At 40.3% G+C, this 20680-nt stretch overlaps 4 protein-coding genes across 4 annotated transcripts; all 4 read left to right on the forward strand.

Moving 5' to 3' along the window:
* Positions 1-2236: 2236 nt before the first annotated feature.
* Positions 2237-4743, forward strand: LOC132190346 (gibberellin 2-beta-dioxygenase 6-like). Its single transcript, XM_059605313.1, has 3 exons — positions 2237-2865; positions 3756-4077; positions 4297-4743. The coding sequence occupies exons 1-3, from the start codon at positions 2405-2407 to the stop codon at positions 4516-4518; spliced, it is 1005 nt and encodes a 334-aa protein (XP_059461296.1). The 5' UTR covers positions 2237-2404; the 3' UTR covers positions 4519-4743.
* A 9775-nt stretch (positions 4744-14518) lies between these two features.
* LOC132189628 (uncharacterized) lies at positions 14519-15554 on the forward strand. Its single transcript, XM_059604378.1, has 3 exons — positions 14519-14767; positions 14850-15248; positions 15342-15554. The coding sequence occupies exons 1-3, from the start codon at positions 14519-14521 to the stop codon at positions 15552-15554; spliced, it is 861 nt and encodes a 286-aa protein (XP_059460361.1).
* Positions 15555-15749: 195 nt separating this feature from the next.
* LOC132189629 (uncharacterized) lies at positions 15750-16877 on the forward strand. The gene has a single exon (XM_059604379.1). It carries the CDS (start codon positions 15750-15752, stop codon positions 16875-16877), a length of 1128 nt encoding a protein of 375 aa, XP_059460362.1.
* A 101-nt stretch (positions 16878-16978) lies between these two features.
* Positions 16979-19060, forward strand: LOC132189630 (uncharacterized). Its single transcript, XM_059604380.1, has one exon. It carries the CDS (start codon positions 16979-16981, stop codon positions 19058-19060), a length of 2082 nt encoding a protein of 693 aa, XP_059460363.1.
* Positions 19061-20680: the final 1620 nt, after the last annotated feature.

The raw sequence follows: 20680 nt of genomic DNA on the forward strand, positions 1-20680 counted from the left end.
GTTTGTTTCTCGGGGTTCTGAGAGGATCTGACGAAAATGGAGGAGAAGAAAGAGGAAAAGAAAGAAGAGAAGCTGGTGGAGGAAAGAAATGAGAGGATTTGGAAAAGAACCTGCACAACCCGCAATACCCGCCCCGATTTGCCCTGCCCCGCAATACCCGAACACGTGCGGATATTGTTCCTTGTGCTTGGGTGGCGTGTTGAAATTTCCAAACCTGCAGGGTGTGAGGCGAGTTGGGGAAAAGGCCGATACCCACCCCGCCTCGACCCGTGCCCACCCCTATAGATTGCAGAGCCCTTGGAAATGCGATCGAGCGCTCGCGTGCCTGCGATTGAGCGCACGCAGGGACACTTATGCGCACCAGACCTCTGGTTGTACGATCGATAGCCCTTGTGCCTGCGATCGATAGCCCTTATGCCTGCGATTGATCGCACACAGGGCCTTTTGCTATGTTTCCGCGTTTTAATTAGACTAAACCGACTTTAGTTCATTGTTTTAATAGGATTAGGGTTTTGGGAGTCTTTATTTCGTTATTTTATTAGGTTTTGGGTTTTATGGGTATTTATGTCATATTTTATTAGGTTTAGGAGTCTTGGGGCTATAAATACATGCTTATAGCCTCTAGTTTATCAGTTGTTGTTTATTATTGATTTTCATTAATGCGAATACTTAGAGTTGAGTTTATTTATTTTTTTCCTTTAAACTTTAGATAGAATCTATTGTTTTTAGAAGAATTCTTAGATCATTGATAGACTCAAGATCTGGAATTACCTATCCACTACTTTATTGTTGTTCTTCGCTACAACCCACTAAGTCACCACTAAGTCACGTTGCATCACCCTCTCTTTCACATTCTCTCCCACACAAAATAATATTTAAAGAAAATAAATAGTAAAATAAAAAATATGTTGAAGTGTGTATCAAAAAATGAGTAGTTAAATTAAAAATTTGTACATTTTAATAGCAATTTTGGCTACTTTTGCTAGAGATACTCTAAAAGATACTTGTAAGTTGTATGTACGTAATGTGTAATTACACTAAAATGGACTTAAAAGATCTCACTAAATGACAAAACTATAGAAACCCACTTCTCTTAAGTAATTAACAAACAATTTATTAAGAATTAGGATTAGATAATATAACATTAGGATATATGGGACATTAATTAAATTCTTACACAAACTTGCCTAGTTCTTTCCCATTTTCAATTATAAATTGTTATTCATATTCTTCTCGTACATAGGCAGAACATGCACCCAGCCATTTAAGCGAATCAGGAACCAAGGCCGGCTAGACCACTAGGCGAGTGAGGCGTTCGCCTAGGGCTCCCAGATTAATAAGGCCCAAAAAAAAAAAAAAAATTTGCCCAAATTTTTTTTTAATATTTTATTTTATTTTATTTTTTGTAATTTAAGGCCCTTTTTTTTTTTTTTAATTAGGCCTAATTTTTTTTTTTTAAATAAAAACTTAAGACCTCTAATCATGATAAGTAAGTAATTTAAAAAATGTCTCAATTTAATAAGTCCCCAATATAATAAGCCCATGGTAAAATAAGATCAATTAGCCAAAAAAAGCAAATATCCTTATACTTAAAAAAGTCTATCTACCTATACATCTGAAATTATTTGATATTGAAAGATCATTTTAACCCTACCTAACCACACATTTTCTTTCCTTTCTTTTTCTTTTTCTCTTTTCTTCTCTACTGCCGAGAGCCTCTCCTCTTATATTCTTTTTTTCTCTTTCCTTAGTTTCACTCAAAACAGAACGTGATGGAGAGAGATTAAGCAAAAGAGAGTGAGAGATAGACAGAGAGCCTAGGCGAGAGAGAGAAACATATATATCAATGAGGTAAAGATTCATTAAAAAAAAAAAATTGTAATGTTTATTTCTGTACTTGATTTTTCTTGTGGGTTTTGTATGAGTTTTTGTCAATTTTTTTTGTGGATTTTGTTTGAAACAGATGTATCAAAGAGGTAAGGATTCATAAAAAAAAAAAAAAAATTGATTTTTTTATTGTTGTGTTTATTTTTGTAAGAATTAATAAAAATAAAAACTCTAAATATAATAATAATATTAAAATAAATATTATTTAATTAACATATAAATATTAAAAAAAATAAAATGCCCCATTTAAAAGTTTAGCCAATCGCCCATGGGCGGCCCTGTCAGGAACTATATATCCAAGGACGACTTAGCTTGTACGTTTTGGCACTTGTCAGAGAGCTGTGTTCCATGGATCTAATCCAAAACGGTGAGGAGGGCCCGGGAGGACATGTGTCGTAATATAGCCTAAAGTGGTCCTGGTCTCCTCACAATGAAGATGAACATCTTTTTATAGTTATATGTTGTAATATCATTATGCCTTTGTAGCATCGTCGGACTCACTGCAGTACCGCAAAACATGTCTGAATCTGAAGTTACAATGAACCTGGAGCTGGAGACCTACCCTCCCATGTTCCGGCAGCAGAACAACCAGAGTAGTACTCATTGGAAAGTCATCGAGCCGGTCAGAGAATCGGAGCTTACTATACCTGTCATAGATCTCCATTGCCTGAGCCCTGAGGAGCTTGGGGGTGCATGTAGAGATTGGGGACTTTTTCGTTTGGTGAACCATGGAGTTCCCTCGACCCTTTTGAGGCAACTTCATGAGCATGCAAAAGAGCTTTTCTCTCTTTCATTTGAATGCAAAAAGAAGATATTTTGTAGCCCTTTGTCGTACATTTGGGGCACCATTGCTACTTCCCCTTCTGGCGCGGCCATATTGACTGGTCCCCAAAATATCCATTGGGTTGAAGGCATCCATTTTCCTCTTGGTCAACTCTCCCAATTGCAACCTCAAGATCATATGCTTGCTTCTTTCGGGTACGTACGTACATGACTTTTCTTTCTAACTTCTATACGTAATACAAATTATGACATTTGTGCCCTCCACAAGAGATTGACACATCAATTTGAAACAAGAAAAATAAATATTAGCAAAACACTCGATCTAACCCTTCTTTTACCCTTTTTAGCCTTGACAAAAAAAAAAAAAACCCTCTCAACACAGCCATCGCTCATGCCAGACTCCGCCGCCCAAGCTGGGGGCCCGGGATCTCTGAGAATGATAGAGGCGATTCCAGTGTGAGAGAGAGAGAGAGAGAGAGCTACGCTAGACATTGCCACCCAGGCTCGGATCCAAAAAATCCACTGCCCAGGCCAGGATCTCTAGATTTTGAAGACCATTAATTATTCATTTTTGTGAAAGCTGGGATCTCTGGATTTTGATGGTCGGGATCTCCCCGATCACTCCTAGCGGTCTATGTACAATAATGGGCTCTACAATCCTCTAGAGGACGAAGACGAAGTGCACACAAAAATTTATAAAAATACAATTATGTCATTCTCAAAGATCTTGGCCGGGATCTCTCTCACTGGGATTGTCTTTGTCTTTGTCAGTGGCAGTGTCTGGCGTGAGCGGTGGTTGTGTGTGCCTTTTTTGGTAGCTGTGCTGGGGAGTTTTTTTTTTTTTTTTTAGGCAAAAAAGTGAAAGAAGAGTTAGATCATGTGTTTTGCTAATATTTATTTTTCTTGTTTCAGACTGATGTGTTATTCTCTCATTGAAGGACACAAATGTCTTGTTTTGTGCGAAGACATTATAAAAGTTATTATAGTATTTTTTTTTTTTTTATTGGTGGATTGTAAAGAGATATTATTGGGAGATACAAAGCAAAACTAATTTGGATTATATATATATGCTTCATCATCACAAGACTGCTAGTGGAAGAATATGGAAGGCACCTGGGTAGACTTGGTAGAACCATATTTAAAACAATGGCGATGGAGCTCAATCTGGATCCAGGAGAATCCGAGACCCATCTGGGGGAATCTACAGGATTTCTACGTGTTTACCGCTATCCATTACGCTCAATGGCTAACTCTGCATGGGGGATAGACGTGCACACAGACAGCTCGGTGTTGAGCATATTGAACCAGTACGAGGTTGGTGGCCTTGAAGTCCTCAAAGACAATCAATGGCTCCAAGTTAAACCCATTTCCGACGAATTAATTGTCAACCTCGGAGATATGATGCAGGTGCGTTTTACTTCGTATGGTAGTGGTATAGTAGTTTTGAATAAATGGCACTTCGAGAAATACTTATTTGCATTTTGGCGTTCATCCGTATATTTTCACTGAGTTGGTATGTAGTGAATGGAGCATGCCAACTTAACAAAGATGCGCGCAAGATAGACGTCAAAATGCAAAAAAATATATGTATTTTGTGTGTGTTTGATGACTCTTTGATATTGTTAGGCGATAAGCAACGACAAGTACAAGAGTGTGAAACACAGAGTTAGGTTAGACAAACATAGAGACCGGATCTCTATCGGCTACTTTGTGTTCCCAGAAGAAGGTAGCGTGATTCGGAGCTCCAAGTACAAGCCGTTTACTTATGGTGATTTCCAAGCACAAGTACATCAAGACATCAAGGCCCATGGGTTTAAGGTTGGGCTTGAAAGGTTCGAGCTTACCTAGGCCACTTCACCATGATGGGGCTCTGGTATGATTTGTCTTGTTTTGGGTTTTCTTCTTTTCGATTGATGCTGCTATTTAGTAGACTGATATATGACTGTCATACTTAGATATATGCCTGTAAAAGAAAAAAAAATGAAGTTTTAGTTTTCACTATCATGTCATCCCAATTGTATGTAACTTGTATAATAGTTTACTAAATAACATTACTATATTATTTTTCCTTTTTTTTTAGTGTCACGAATAGAGGTTGTGGTGATATTAGTGTGTGTAGCTTATCTTGAATTTGCTTATAATGAAATAAATTAAAGAGTTATTAGAGGTGTGTAGATTATTGGAGGTTTTTTTTTTTTTTTTTTCTTTGAAATTAATTTTGCAAGAAATTAAGAGTCAAAGTCTATAATCTAAGTTTTTGTAATTTCACTTTACTTGCATAAGTGAAAAATGCAGAGTACAAAAAAAAAAAAAAAAAAGGTCAACCTTCGTACGTTAATTTCAGGGTACTCGGTCTACATTGAGGCATTAAGTATAAAATTTGAAATGACGTAATAATATATTGGTCACTAAATTTATTAAATTTAAGGGGAAAGTTCACATACCCCCTTAAACTATCATTCAATTGACAATGTTCTTTCTAAACTTTCAATTCTGATAATGTCCCCCCAAACCACAAAAAATTGTCAATGTTTCTCCCAATGACAAAACTATCCTTAGTAAAATAAAAATAAAAATACTATAATTTCTAGAAAAAACCTAAAAAAAAAAAAAAAAAAAAAAAAAAAAAAAAAAATCAAAGGGTGGCCAATTTAAAATTAAAAAAAAAAAAAAAAATCATTTTTATAAGAAAAAAAAATTGTTTTATAACTTTTTGGAGTAACTTCACTTTAGATCCCTGAATTACCACGCGATTTGAAAAGTTCCTCAAACTTCAAAATCTCTCAATTTGAACAACTGAACTTTCAATTGCAGTTAATTGGAACCTCTTCATCAGATTTAACCGTTAATTTTTAACGGCAATACCTTTCAATTTCCATTTTAAAAAAAATTAACAGTTTTCGTTTAAGAAAATAAAAAGTTTCATTTTCTAAAAACAAAAAAAATTTCCGTTTTTTTTTTTAAAAAAAAAATCGTCAAAATTTTTCATTTTAAAAAAATTTATATATATATAAATTTATATATAGGGTATTTTTATCTTATTGAATGCACCGAGGATGGGTCCATGAGCCAGTAGTTCCCCTCCACGCGCTCTCATGCGCCATAAGTAGTTTCGGCGCGTCTCTACCACACATCTCACGTGACTGCCACATGCTCATATGAATATGGAGATCCAATCCACCAACCCGACCAAGCTGGTTCCAAGCCGAATCTATCCAATGGGTTTGTAGTACCCTAAGTAATCACTAGGTTGAGTTTCTTATGAGTGGGAGGGTTAATGAATTTACTAGATTCAATAGGGTTTACCGGAAGTGAGAATTTTGGATTTTTGGTTTTGATGGCAACTTCTTGAAACAAGTTGCTCATATTCTACTACTGGCCCATTTGGTATAATTAGCTTATGTTGACTTGGGGACAAATAAGTTGTTGGGAGTATTTTGGGATTTTCCAAAATACTTACAATTAGGGTTTTCCTATAAATATGTTATGTTGTAACCATAAATCATTGAATAGTAAAATATAGCCGCACTCTCCTGTGGACATAGGTACATTGCTGAACCATGTAAATCTGTGTCTCGACTATTTCTTGATCTTTCTTTATTCGATTCCATATTATTCATCATTATTGTGCACGGTAACAACAATTTGTATCAAAGCCTAGTTCTGCGATGGCTGGGATTGGCACATCTTCTACGAAATTCGACGTGATGAAGTTCGACGGAACTAGTAATTTCAGGTTATGGCAGAGACGTGTCAAGGATTTGTTGGTGCAACAAGGGATAGTGAAGGCGTTATATGGGACAAAACCAGAAGGTACATAGATTGGAAGAAACTTGAGGCTAAAGCGATGGCTACTATTCGACTTTGTCTAGGGCATGACGTGATGTATCATGTCATGGATGAAGAATCTCCGGCAGTAGTTTGGTTGAAACTGGAAAGTCGATATATGTCAAAGTCATTGACGAACAAGCTTTATCTAAAGCAACGGTTGTATGGCTTGAAGATGGCAAAAGGCTCAGACCTGAGCCAACACATCAACATGTCCAATCAGGTAATCGGCGATTTGAAGAGGGTTGATGTTAAGTTTGAAGACGAAGACAAGGCGTTGATGCTATTGAATTCACTCAACTTATCCTACGTATGAGAATTTGGTTACAACTCTGACATGGGGGAAAGAGTCCTTGGAGTCAGAGGATGTTACAGGAGCTCTATTGGCTTTTCATTAGAGGAAGAAAATCAGTGATGAAAGTTCTCAAGGAGAATGGCTAGTTGTAAAGAGTAACCAGGAGTATGGAAGAAGCAGCAATAAGGGTGGTTCAAATGACAAGAATTCTAGGTCAAAGTCCAGAAAGAGAAAGGACACCAATTGCTATAAGTGTGGAAAGAAAGAGCACATAAAGCGGGACTGTCTAGGCCTGAAGAAGAACAAGGACGACGAGAATGAAGGTTCCTCAAGTTTTGTGAACGTAGTAGAAGAAAATTCAGATGATGCTAATGGTGATATGCTTTCTGTTGCATCAAATTCAGAGCATCTTGTGGATTCTTGGATTCTGGACTCAGCATGTTCGTTTCACGTGATGTCCAACAGAGATTGGTTTGACACCTACAAGCCAGTTAATTTTAGTGTAGTTACTATGGGTAATGGTGCACATTGTAATATTAATGGCGTAGGTAATATCAAGATTAAGATGTTTGATGGTATGGTTAGCATTATGTGATGTTAGACATGTACCAGATGTAGAAAAGAATCTGATTTCATTGGGTACCTTAGACTCAAATGGTTATGGTTATAAGTCTGAAGGTGATTAAGGGTGTGATGGTAGTGATGAGAGGGCAGAAAAGTACAAAGAATATTTATAAACTGTTGGGAAGTACAATTGTAGGTGGAATCGCCTATATGGAGTCTGAGTCCGATTGTACTGGCATATGTGGTTGGGTCATGAGTGAGTGGGTTATGTTGAAGCTTCATAAGAGAAATTTGTTAAAGGGTGTTAAAACGTGCAAGCTCGATTTCTGTAAGTTCTGTGTTCTAGGGAAGCAGAATAGGGTACAATTTAAGATAGCCACACATAAGACAGATGTTATTCTGAACTATGTTCATTCTGATGTTTGGGGACCAGTGAGGACAACATCACATGGAGGACATATGTATTTCATGATCTTTATTGATGATCTCTCTAGAAAGGTTTGGGTGTACTTCATGCGGCACAAATCATAAACGTTTACCAAGTTCAAGTTGTGGAAAGCAGAGGTGGAGAACTGGACCGGGGAAAAGGTTAAGTGCATCAGGACAGATAATGGCATTGAGTACTCAAATGACAAGTTCAGGGATTTCTATGAGTAGCATGATATAAAGAGACATTTCACAATACACAAGACACCAAAGCAAAATGGTGTAGCGGAAAGGATGAACAGGTCTATTGTAGAGAGCACGATGTCTCAGGTTAAATGCTGGACTTGCAAAGATTTTCTGGGCAGATGCAGTGAATATGACATGCTACTTGATCAATTGGTCACCGAGGGTAACACTAGATGGAAAAGTTATAGAGGAGATGTGGACAGGTAATGAGGTAGATTACTTTAGTTTGAGAGTATTTGATTGTCCAGCCTATGTGCACATACCTAGTGAAAAACGATCGAAACTTGATCTAAAGTCTAGACAGTGTGTCTTTCTCATGGAAAAGAGGTTAAGGGTTACAAGTTTTGGAATCCGAAGGCAAACAAGGCAGTGATCAGTAGAGACGTAATATTTGATGAAAATTTCATGTTGACGAGTACTCAAGGTAAAAAGCAGTAGGTGCCGGAAAGTAGTACCAGTGATAAATAGGTGGTGCAGGTGGAGTTAGAGACTCTTGTGCATGATAACACTTCTCAGGGTACAGAAACCTCTACTTCAGAAGTTAAGGAGCATAACACTATAGCCACAAACAAGCCTAGACGTACCATCAGGCCACCAACCAGGTACGGTTTTGAAGACATGGTTTCTTATGCTCTTGTCATCAGCAGCGGAGATCCTACTACTTTTCAAGAGGCTGTCAGTAGCAAAGAGAAAAGCAGATGGGTGGGTGCTATGGCGGAAGAGGTGGAGTCTTTGCATAAAAACCAGACGTGAGATTTGGTGGACCTTCTAAAGAGGAAGAAGGCAATAGGGTGCAAATGAGTGTTCAAGAAAGAGGAAGCAATATCAGAAAAAAGGGGGAGAAAAGTTTAAAGCTCACCTAGTAGCAAAAAGTTATTCGTAGTAGAAAGGTGTTGATTGTGAGGAAATATTTTCTCCAGTGGTCAGACATACTTCCATCAGAGCGGTATTGTCGTTGGTAGCTCATTATGACTTGGCATTGGAGCAAATGGATGTGAAGACAACTTTTCTCCATGGTGATTTGGAGGAGCAGATTTACATGGAGCAGCTAGAAGGGTTTAGTCAACCTGGACAGGAGCACTTGGTCTGTAAATTGAAGAAATCACTTCATGGGCTAAAGTAGTGTCTAAGGCAATGGTATAAACGATTTGACTCCTACATGATCAGAATTGGCTACAAGAGATGTGAATATGACTGTTGTATGTATGTGAGGAGCCTTGATGATGGCTCATTTATTTTTCTGTTATTGTATGTGGATGATATGCTTATTGTAGCTAAGAGCATAGTAGAGATCAACAAACTGAAGGTTTTGTTGAGAAGAGAATTTGACATGAAGGATTTGTGTGTAACGAAGAAGATTCTTGTGATGGAGATTCCCAGGGACAGGGATGCCAAGAAATTGTGGCTATCTCAGGCCGGCTATGTAAAGAAGGTATTTGAGAGGTTTAGCATGGAGAATGCAAAATCAGTGAGTACACATTTGGCGAATCACTTCCATTTGTCTACTTCACTGTGTCCAAAGACAGTTGAAGAAACTGAAGGCATGTCTAACATCCTCTATGCCCATGCAGTGGGGTGTTTGATGTATGCTATGATATGTACTAGGCCAGATTTGGCTCATGCAGTTAGTGTATTGAGCAAGTACATGGCAAATCCGGAAAGATAGCATTGGGATGCAGTTAAATGAATTTTTAGATATTTGAAAGGTATTAAACACTACAACATCACTTTTGTCAAACATAAGAGTGAATTGTCAGTTGTGGGATATGTGGATGTAGATTATGCAACGGATTTGGATGACAGGAGGTCAACCACGGGTTATGTTTTCATTCTTGCAGGAGGACCCACATGTTGGAGGTCTATGATCTAGTCCATGGTTGCGATGTCCACGACTGAGGCATAGTACATGGCAGAGACTGAGGCTGCAAAGAAAGCTTTGTGGCTTACAGGGTTAGTCAGGGAGCTGGGTATTCAGCAAAGTGGAGTTCTATTGTATTGTTAGAGTTAGAGTGCCATTTACATGGCAAAGAACTAGGTGTATCATGCGAGAACCAAGCACATTGATGTGAAGTTTCACAAGATCAGAGAATTGGTTGCTATAGGTGAATTGTTACTTGAAAAGATTTACACTTCTGAGAATGTAGTGAACATTTTGACGAAGCATGTTACCGCAGACAAGTTCAAGCATTGCATGGACTTGACAAATGTCTCTAGGTGTTAGAAAGGAGAGGAGAGGAGGCGGCATTCCCAAACCTATTAGTTCCAGGTGGAGGCCCAATACTTGATTATCTTCAAAGGGGTGAATACTCACCAAGGTGAAGATTGTTTGAACAAGTGGCTCATATTCTACTACTAGCCCATTAGGTGTAATTAGTTTATATGAGCCTAGAGACAAATAAGTTGTGGGGGATATTTTAGGGTTTTCCAAAATACTTAAAATTAGGATTTTCCTATAAATATGTTATGTTGTAACCCTAAATCATTGAATACTAAAATATAGCCACACTCTCATGTGGACGTAGACATATTGCTGAACCACGTAAATCTATGTCTCGACTCTCTCTTGATCTTTCTCTTTTCGATTCTATATTATTCATCATTGTTGTGCACGGTAACAACACAACTCTACTTTTTCAACCAAATTAACAGCCTCTACATCATTTTCATTATAATTAATATTCTCTTCATAAGCGGAGTGCCTATTTGGAGATTCATAAATATGGTTACAGACAAGTCGAATACGACTTACGTCATTGTCAAGGAACCTGCCAACATAAGAAAATTGACCGGGTTTCACTCGGATCCTATCGTCCTCTTTGGCATCATTGTCCCTGTGATTCCAAAAGAGACCCATCTGCATACGTTCTAACGTCCCCCCACAATTGGCACATCTCCCATTGTATCGTCTACTAGAACTCTAGTAATTCATCTCTCCAAGGAGCCTCTGATTGCTTGATGTATTGCTAGTAGTGGGCTCTCGAAACAATATCTCTCTCACGAATGGCATCTTTATAGAAGTTCTTATAGTTATACAAGTTGGATATTAAATCCAGATAACCCTGACTTGGATACCCCATGAATTCGGCTCACGAAAGAGCTCATTCCCTACAAACAACGTTGTTGGAGAAAGTCGTCACTATTGCTCTAATTGGCCATGATTAGAATAAAGCATGCTTTGATATTAATTGACTTAGTGGAAGAAGACTTGGTAATAATAATAAAACCAGTTTTTTTTTTTCCCCACAAATGAACATCTTCTTTTTATTTTTATATGTTGTAATATTATATAGGGTTAAGTACTTTTTTCGTATCTCGGTTTGCACTTTTTTAGTTTTTTCCCCCCTAAGTTTCCAAAACAGTCAAAAATTGTACCTGACCTATGGGAAAAGACAAAATCGATACCTTCATTAGTTTCTGAGAGAGAAAATTAACGATCTGCCATGTGTCACTCTCAAAATATGCCACATGTCCTAAAAATTAAAAATAAATAAATAACTAAACCTTAAAAAAATAAATAAATAAAAATTGCATGGGGTGGCCGACCACCCCATCTTGGCCAATGGGGGTGGTGGCCACCCCCATTTTGCCACCCCAAGGCCAGTCTGGGGGTGGCCGAACCACCCCCAAGGGCCAAGAAGGGGGTGGCCGAAGAAAGTAGAAAAAGGCATAATCTTCTTTCATGGATAGATTTAAGCATACAAATCGTGGAATTTCTCTGTGAAACAGGAAAAAAAAAAAAAAAGGTTTTGAAACAGAGCGTCAGAAAATTACTTTGTTACTTGGACGAGATCGCCAAGGGAATTGATAGATTTCTTGCTCAACCGAAGGTAGGTAGGGCTTCCATGCTCACGCTTGTTGATCTCACACACGAACAGTTCATGAACTTTGGCTGCAACGAAGAATAGAGAAAAATCGAAATGGTCAAATTGAGAAAAATCCAACCAAAAACTCTAATTTGTGGTATAAAAATTAGTGGGTAAGTGAGAAATAATTATTGGGTCTTGTAGAGCTTGATGGGTCGGCCTGGCTTTTGCAAATGAATGACCTTTTAGGTAGTGAAAACCTGAAGCTTTGTGGCGGCGTCGAGTGGCGTTTGAGGCTTCCGGTGGGAGATGGGTTTGAGAGCTTGGAAGGCAGGAGTGTGCAAGTGGGTGTAGAAGCTGGATGCGATCTTGTTAGATTGGCCAGTTTGGCAGTGTAAGACATGGTCTTCAAAGCAGAGCTTGAGCAAGCCATTGGTGAGAGTTGAGCGAGTGTTTGGTCAAAAAGAAAAAATGAGGGAAAATTGATGAAGTAGGGCAGGAGAGGAGTTGTTTATGAAGTAAACCGGCCTTGGGGGTGGCTCAGCCACCATCAATGGCCAAAATGGGGGTGACCGGCCACCCCTATTGGCCAAAATGGGGGTGGCCGGCCACCCCTATTGGCCACAATAGGGGTGGCTGGCCACCCCATGCAATTTTTAATTTTTAATTTTTTTTTTTTAGGTTTAGTTTTTATTATTTTTATTATTTTATTTTTATTTTTTTAGGATACGTGGCATATTTTGGGAGTGACACATAGCAGATCGTTAAACTAACAGAGATATCGATTTTTTCGTTTTCCGTAGGTCAAGTACCACTTTTTACTGTTTTCAAAACCTAAAAAATAAAAAATAAAAAAGTGCAAATCGAGGTACTAAAAAATAACCCTATTATATATGCCTTTGTAGGATCAGTGTAGTACTCTCTGCTGCAGCACTGCAAAATATGTCTGAATCTGAAGTTGCAATGAACTTGGAGCTGGAGACCTACCCTCCCATGTTCCGGCAGCTGAACAACCAGAGTAGTACTCATCGGAAAGTCATGGAGCCGGTTGGAGAAGCGGAGCTTACTATACCTGTCATAGATCTCCATTGCCTGAGCCCTGAGAAGCTTGGGGGGGCATGTAGGGATTGGGGAATTTTTCATTTGGTGAACCATGGAGTTCCCTCGACTCTTTAGAGGAAACATCATGAGCATGCCGAAGAGCTTTTCTCTCTTTCCTTTGAATGCAAAAAGGAGATATTTTGCAGCCCTTTGTCGTACCTTTGGGGCACCACTTGTATCACCCCTTCTGGTGCGGCCTTATTGACAGGTCCCCAAAATATCCATTGGGTTGAATGCATTCATTTTCCTCTTTGTCAACTCTCCCAATTGCAACCTCAAGATCCCATTCTTGCTTCCTTCAAGTACGTACACAACTTTTCCCCTTTGTCTCTTTTTTATTGGTGGATTGTGGGAAGATATTATTGTGAGTACTTGCACAATTTTTGGTGGGCAAAAAATCGCACGGAAGAGTCCCCTACTGATTGGACTGTGTTGGATCAAATTTCGACTTACTTGGGCCCAATTCTGACCTATCGGCCCATCCCTCATACTCGGTCATTTTTATTATTTAAAACAAACTCATATTCGGTAAAGCAGCCTTGTTTGATTGGGTTATTGATACTCGGCCATCAAGCTCGGTCAACCGAGCTTAAGGCAGGTACCGAGCATTACCCTCAGAAATATTAGAATGTTGGGAATAAATATCTTGTGTTAGTATACTATCAACACGTGGGCACTCGGTGAGTCCACAATGTTAGATGAACAGGAACAATTGATGCCTATAAAAGGTGGGTCCCCTCTCATAATTTCGGTAACTTCTTTTCACCCTCTGAAATGATATACTTTGCTTATCTTTTCTCTGATCCAATAATCTTCAAGTTTATTTCTTCCTTAAACACTGTGACTAACTTAGGCATCGGAGCTTCCACCAGCCGGACAACGCCGGCAGCTTTGATCCCCTTTTCTCATCTCTTATTTTCAGATCAACGTTCGGTTATCGAAATCAACGCTCGGTTATCAGAGCATTGTGCTAACCCCTTATCCACGTCATCATTCGGAAAACTGTTTCAACAGTTTGGCGCCGTCTGTGGGAATCGATATTTTGTCGGTTCTTATTAACCTCATATATTCCGATATGGTGAACACACCTCCACACCCCGGCACATCTCCTCATATCATTCCAAACATCCAAACAGATATACCCGGAACCTCACATGATCCAAATCCCCAAACAGCTGTCATGGTGAATTTTATGAAACAAATAGCCAAGTCTGTTGAGGCTATGAGGAAGCAGAATGAAGAGATCGTCTCTAGGCTACCTCCTAGAGAAGACTCGGCACAGAAGAGAAGACGAGAAGAGTCCCACAGGAATCAACCACCATCAGCCCGACGACAGTCAACCCAACTAGACACTGAAAGCTCAATACAAGGCACTGTCCGGCCTAAAGCAAACACTAGCCGACAAGAGCTTACCAAAAATTCACAATCGGGTGGCAGGTCACGCCATGGTGAGTCCAGCCATGCCAAAACCCACCACGGTAACTCTCGGTGTAACCATTCCCGTCATGTTCGGTCGTATCTTGATAAACCTGCAGAGACTGCTGTACACAAAGATGTAAAAAATCTCCAGTAGAAGTTTGAAAAGATGGCTTTCTTAATTGAGAATGGGGAAAATTACTCTGCTACTGAAGATCTAATGCAATACACCAACTTACCTTTTACCGACCGAGTAATGAGATTCCCCATGCCTGGTAATTTTAAGGTTCCTCGAGTTGGTGAATATGATGGAAGTGGAGATCCTTCCGACCATATGGAGAGTTTTCGAGCTCATATCATCCTTCATGAAACTCCTGATGAAATCGCTTGTCGAGCCTTCCCTTTAACTTTAAGGGGAGTCTCAAAGGAATGGTTCGGAAGTTTGAAACCTAAAATCGGTTTATGGCTTTGATTACCTCGGGCAACAGTTCCTGGGTCAGTTCCTTGCCACTAGAAGAAGAAAGAAGAACCCGGCATATCTATTATCTCTCATGCAGGGAAAAGACGAATCCTTGAAGGAATATTTGTCGCGGTTTAATCGGGAAAAGCTGACAGTAGAGAGTACTGACGAGCAAACCATCCTCTCAGCATTGATGCGTGGTATACAAACCCAAGAACCTCTGATGGCCGAGTTGTCAAAAAGGCCAAAAACAGGAACTTTGCGACAGTTCAACAGCAAAGCCGAGGAGTTCATCAACCAAGAAGAAACTATCTCGGCATTGCTGAAATCTAAAGCTGCCGAGAGCAAGTTTGCTGCTGATCCTGTTATGACAAAACCGAGAGTTATACTCGAGAAGAAGAAAAAAGACGGTCAAAGTCTTAAAGTTCAGGATAAGAAGGTCGGTCTTTTACCTCATCCAGTCTAGCATCAACAATATGTGGGATGGACGCCCTTGAATACAACTGTTTATAGGGTGTTCATGGAAGTTAAGAAGGATCCAAGTTTTCGATGGCCAGGAAGGATGAAGTCTCCTCCCCAGCACCGCAGTACTCAGAAGTTTTGCGAGTATTATAACGATCATGGGCATCAGACCGAGGATTGTATCAGTCTTCGGTTTGAGATCGAAAAATTTCTAAGAAATGGGAAGTTATTGAATTTCTTGGCTGAGGAAAATAGCAAAGGAAAGAATGTTCAGGATATATAGGGACAGCACTCGGGTCAGGGTAATGACCGATCGCGTAACCAGAGGCAAAGGCTAGATGGGCCGAGGATTACGCAAAATCAACAGCAAAATCCTCAGAACCAAGCTATTATTGGCGAAATTCACACTATCTCAGGAGGTCTGGCTGGCGGAGGAGAATCAAGCTCGGCAAGGAAGGCTTACGCCAAGCAAGCTAGAATGGAGGAAATTTTCGCACTGGAAAAACCCTCCAAGATTCAGAACAAGGAACCGAGTGTACTAACATTCTCGGAGGAAGATGCGAAAGAGGTCTCGATGCCACATGATGATGCGTTGATGATAATTCTGACGGTGGCTAACCACGCCATTCACCGAGTCTTGGTAGATAATGGAAGCTCGGCTGATATCATTTACTGGACGGTTGTTCAACAATTGGGCATTAGCCGAGAGAAATTGAAACCATTCTTGTCGCCATTGATAGGATTTGCGGGCGAGCATGTCCAACCCATTGGGTTGATTTCTCTTCCGGTTACAGCAGGAACCGCTCCTAGACAATCTACTATCATGGTGGATTTTTTGGTCATTGACCGACCTTCAGCTTACAATATGATTATTGGTCGCCCGGCTTTGAATCAACTGAGGGTAGTCACTTCGACCTATCATTTGAAAATGAAGTTTCCGACCATGGAAGGGGTTGGAGAGGTTAGGGGAGACCAAGTTATCGCTAGAAGGTGTTACAACACATCTTTGAAGAAGTGCCCTGAGTCAGCATTATTAACAATTGGTAGTTTGGCTGATGAGCGGAAGATGCAGTTGAGGAAGGAGCCAGCCGAGCCATTAATCGATATACCTATAGCTGAAAGAAAGGTTGTCAAGATTGGTTCGCAGCTGGCTCCTGGAATTAAAGAAGCCCTTGTTCAGTTTCTCCAACAGAACCTCGAAGTTTTTGCATGGTCTCCTGAAGACATGCCTGGGATTGACCCCAAGGATATTGTTCATCACTTGAACATTAATCCAAAAGTCAAACCAGTAAAGCAGAAGCGAAGGAAGTTTGCCCCCGACAGAAACATGGCGATAGCCAAGGAAGTGGGCAAACTACTGAAGGCGCAGTTCATCGAAGAGGCTCATTACCCTGATTGGCTATCCAACGTAGTAATGGTCAAGAAGTCATCTGGGAAGTGGAGGATGTGTGTAGATTTTACCGATCTCAACAAAGCTTGCTCGAAGGACAGCTTTCCATTACCCCATATTAGCTTCTTAGTTGATGCAACAGTAGGGTATGAATTGCTGAGCTTCATGGACGCCTTTTCGGGCTATAATCAGATTTTCATGCATCCATCTGATTAAGAGAAGACAACCTTCATTAGCGACCGAGGCTTGTATTGCTACAAGGTCATGCCATTCAGTCTAAAGAATGCCGGTGCAACTTACCAAAGCTAGTAAACCGAATGTTTCAGGAACAGATTGGGAAGAATATGGAGGTTTATGTTGATGACATGCTGGTCAAAAGCAACCTGCAAATGGACCATGTTACCGACTTGCATGAGGTGTTCAAAACATTGGAACGTTTTAACATGAAGTTGAACCCTACAAAGTGTGCATTCGGAGTTTCATCTGGGAAGTTCCTCGATTATATGGTGTCTAGCCGAGGGATTGAAGCTAATCCAGAGAAGATCCAGGCGGTATTGGATATGCAATCTCCAAAGAATGTGAAGCAGGTACAGCAGTTGACAGGAAGAATCGCAGCCTTGAATAGGTTCATCTCTCGGTCAACAGATAAGTGCCTTCCATTTTTTAAGATTTTACGCAAGGCTTTCGAATGGTTTGAAGAGTGCGAACAGGCATTCGAACAGCTTAAAAGGTATCTGGTTAGTCCACCTCTCCTCAGTCGAGCAGTCCCTGGTGAAACATTGTATCTATACTTGGCGGTATCACCGACTGCTGCCAGTGCGGCCATGATCCGGGAGGAAGAAGGAGTTCAAAAGACAGTCTACTTCATCAGCCGAGCGCTGCATGGCGCTGAGGAAAGATACGTACAAATGGAGAAACTCGCTTTCTCCTTAGTAATTGCCTCTAGGAAGCTCCGACTGTACTTCCAAGCTCATACAATCAATGTCTTAACCGAGTATCCCTTGAAGAAAGTGCTTCGGAAACTAGATTTGTCTGGTCGGCTGGTCAACTGGGCAATCGAAATTAGTGAATTCGACATTCACTTTGTCCCACGTAATGCTATTAAAGGCCAAGCCTTAGCGGACTTTGTGGTAGAATTCACCAACATTCAGGACCAAGAAGATTGGCTGAAAGAAAGCACATGGGTAATTTATATGGATGGTTCGTCTACCAAAAGAAACGGTGGAGCCAGGGTCGTGATAATTACACCGGATGGAAGAGAGTTGAAGAGCCCATTGAGGTTGGAATTCAAAACTACCAACAATGAAGCTGAGTATGAAGCTGTAATAGCTGGGCTCGGTTTGGCTCAAGAGCTAGAAGCAGAATTGGTGGAAGTTCGGAGTGATTCACAAGTTATAGTCGGCCATATTCGCGGCGAGTTTGAGGCTAAAGGCACAAATATGAAACTCTACCTGTCCAAAATTCAGGGTATGCTGAAATTTTTTAAGAAGTTTTGCATTGTTAAAATCCCAAGGGAAGAGAATGAGAAGGCCGACCATTTGGCCTGTTTAGGCTCTTCGACCGAGTCTGAGGTAGGAGAATCTGAACAGGTAATACAAGTTCAGCAACAGCCTTCTATCGCCGAGAAGGTTTTTATTCTAACCATCGAGGTTGTGCCTGCTTGGGCTAAAGAAATTGTTGGTTTTCTTGAGAGAGGAATTTTGCCAGGGGAGAGGAAAAAGGCTGTATGGTTGAAACAAAAGGCTGCTCGATTCACACTGGTCAACGGAGCTTTTTTCAAGCGAGGCTTCATGTTACCACTCCTTAAATGTGTTTCAAAGGAAGAGGGTAATTATGTTCTTCGAGAGATTCATGAAAGAATCTGTGGCAGTCACTCGGGACCCCGCATCTTGGCTCACAAAGCAGTAAGAGCAGGATTCCTTTGGCCAAGCATGAACCAGGACTCCATAAATATTGTCAAAACTTGTGATAGCTGTCAGCGTTTCGCCAATGCTATAAAACAACCCCCAGAAGAACTGAGCTCGGTTTCATCACCATGGCCGTTTTCACAATGGGGGGTAGATATAGTAGGGCCGCTACCTACAGGGAAAGGAGGAGTTCGGTTCGTGGTGGTCGCTGTAGACTATTTCACCAAATGGGCAGAGGCCGAAACTCTGGTGAATATTACCGCTAAGAACATCGAGAAATTTCTTTGGAGAAGTGTCATTTGTCGATATGGGATTCCTCACGCATTTGTCACTGACAATGGTAAACAGTTTGACTGTGAGTCCTTTCGGAGTTGGTGTACCAGACTTCATGTTCGGCAATACTTCTCATCTCTGGGACATCCTCAAGCAAATGGCCAGGTAGAAGCAACGAACAAAACCATATTCAAGATTCTAAAGAAAAAGCTCGGCTAGCATAAGGGTGAATGGTCAGAAAATCTTCCCAAAGTTCTATGGGCATACCGCACAACCAGAAGGACTCCAACCAAGGAGACTCCGTTCGCTTTAGCCTACGGAACCGAGACTGTCATTCCTGCCGAGGTCGGATCAGGAAGTTTTCGAGTAGACACATTCAACCCTAATTTCAACGACGAAGGTCTAAAGTTACATTTAGAGTTGCTGCAAGAAAAAGAAGATCAGGCCCAGGTTACAATGGCGGCATATCAACAAAGGGTAGCTCGGTATTTCAACCGACGAGTGAAGCATCGAAGTTTCAAAGTCGGAGATTTGGTTTAGAAAAAGGTCACCTTGGCAACCAAAGACGCAACTGAGGGAAAGCTCGCACCAAATTGGGAAGGACCATATCAGGTGATCAAGTGTGGCAAAGCAGAAGCTTACCACCTTGCAAACTCCAAAGGAAAACAGCTTCAATGACCATGGAATGCCGAACATCTTAAGAAGTATTTTGTATAAAATTATGGTTCTCAGAGCATCACTTTTGTTATACTCCTTTTATAATCAATCTAGATATATCAATGAAGGGTCCTCTGAGATTATAATCATGCAAAAATCTTAAGTACGTGGCAGACCATGCATTTGATGAAAAACTGCCCTAGAATTATCGAGCATCACTCGATTTTTTCTTTCCAAGGCGTTTTCATTAAATCAAACGCAAATCTTTTATCAAAAAAGATTTAAGCTCGGTGAAACATAGCTGGAGAAATCACCGAGTATCGCTCGGCCTAAATTTCGCTAAAGCGCTTTCCCGAGGAAGAAGAATGTCTTAAGTATGCCGATCTCAAAAACTAACAAATTTGCGATTCCACGCTTCGAAAGATATAGCTGCACTAAGCGCTCTTTCGAAGATCATCCTTTGGAAAGTATTTATAACACTTTCCAACCCTTTGGCAAGATATAGCCTGAGACTTTCCCGAGCGTAACTCGGCGATACGTCGCTAAGGCGCTTTCCCAAGGAAGTGTTCGGAAATATAGCTGAACAAAGCGCTTTCCGAACTTAACCTTTATTCAAAGGTTCCTCAACGGAGAAATATAGCTAGAGAAGTTCCCGAACGTATTTCGGTAAACTTCACTAAGGCACTTTCCCGATGATGAAGTGCATATGTCCTTATAACTACAAAATCCGCCGAGCATTAAGCCTTCATACCGAGCATGCACCTACCGAACATGCCGGGCATTTTCTTTAAGCAAACGTACGCTTATCATGGTTTAACATAACTTGCTCACAAACAGTGCATCCTCGGTTAAATACACGGCGTATTGTGATATTAATTCAAGTTTTACATTCGGTTCAAATTCTTTTACGCCTCGTTAAGATTCCCATCGGTATAAATTACATTTATAAACTATGGGAATCAGGGGGGTATACGTAGTATGTTTGCAAATACTAATGTGCAAGTTTAAATATAAACTGAATAGAACAACCGAGCACAAGATGTTCTCATTGTAATTGTGAAAAATTTCTTTCATTTACAAAATTTTGTATAAATTAGATACAAAAAGAGAGATGTTCTCTCGGTATTTACAATTAGGAGATTAGGAGACTCAAGGAGAGGCGCAATCCCATTCATCGTCAGA

Source organism: Corylus avellana, chromosome ca8 (genome assembly GCF_901000735.1).
Source record: "Corylus avellana chromosome ca8, CavTom2PMs-1.0".
Classification (NCBI taxonomy): domain Eukaryota; kingdom Viridiplantae; phylum Streptophyta; class Magnoliopsida; order Fagales; family Betulaceae; genus Corylus; species Corylus avellana.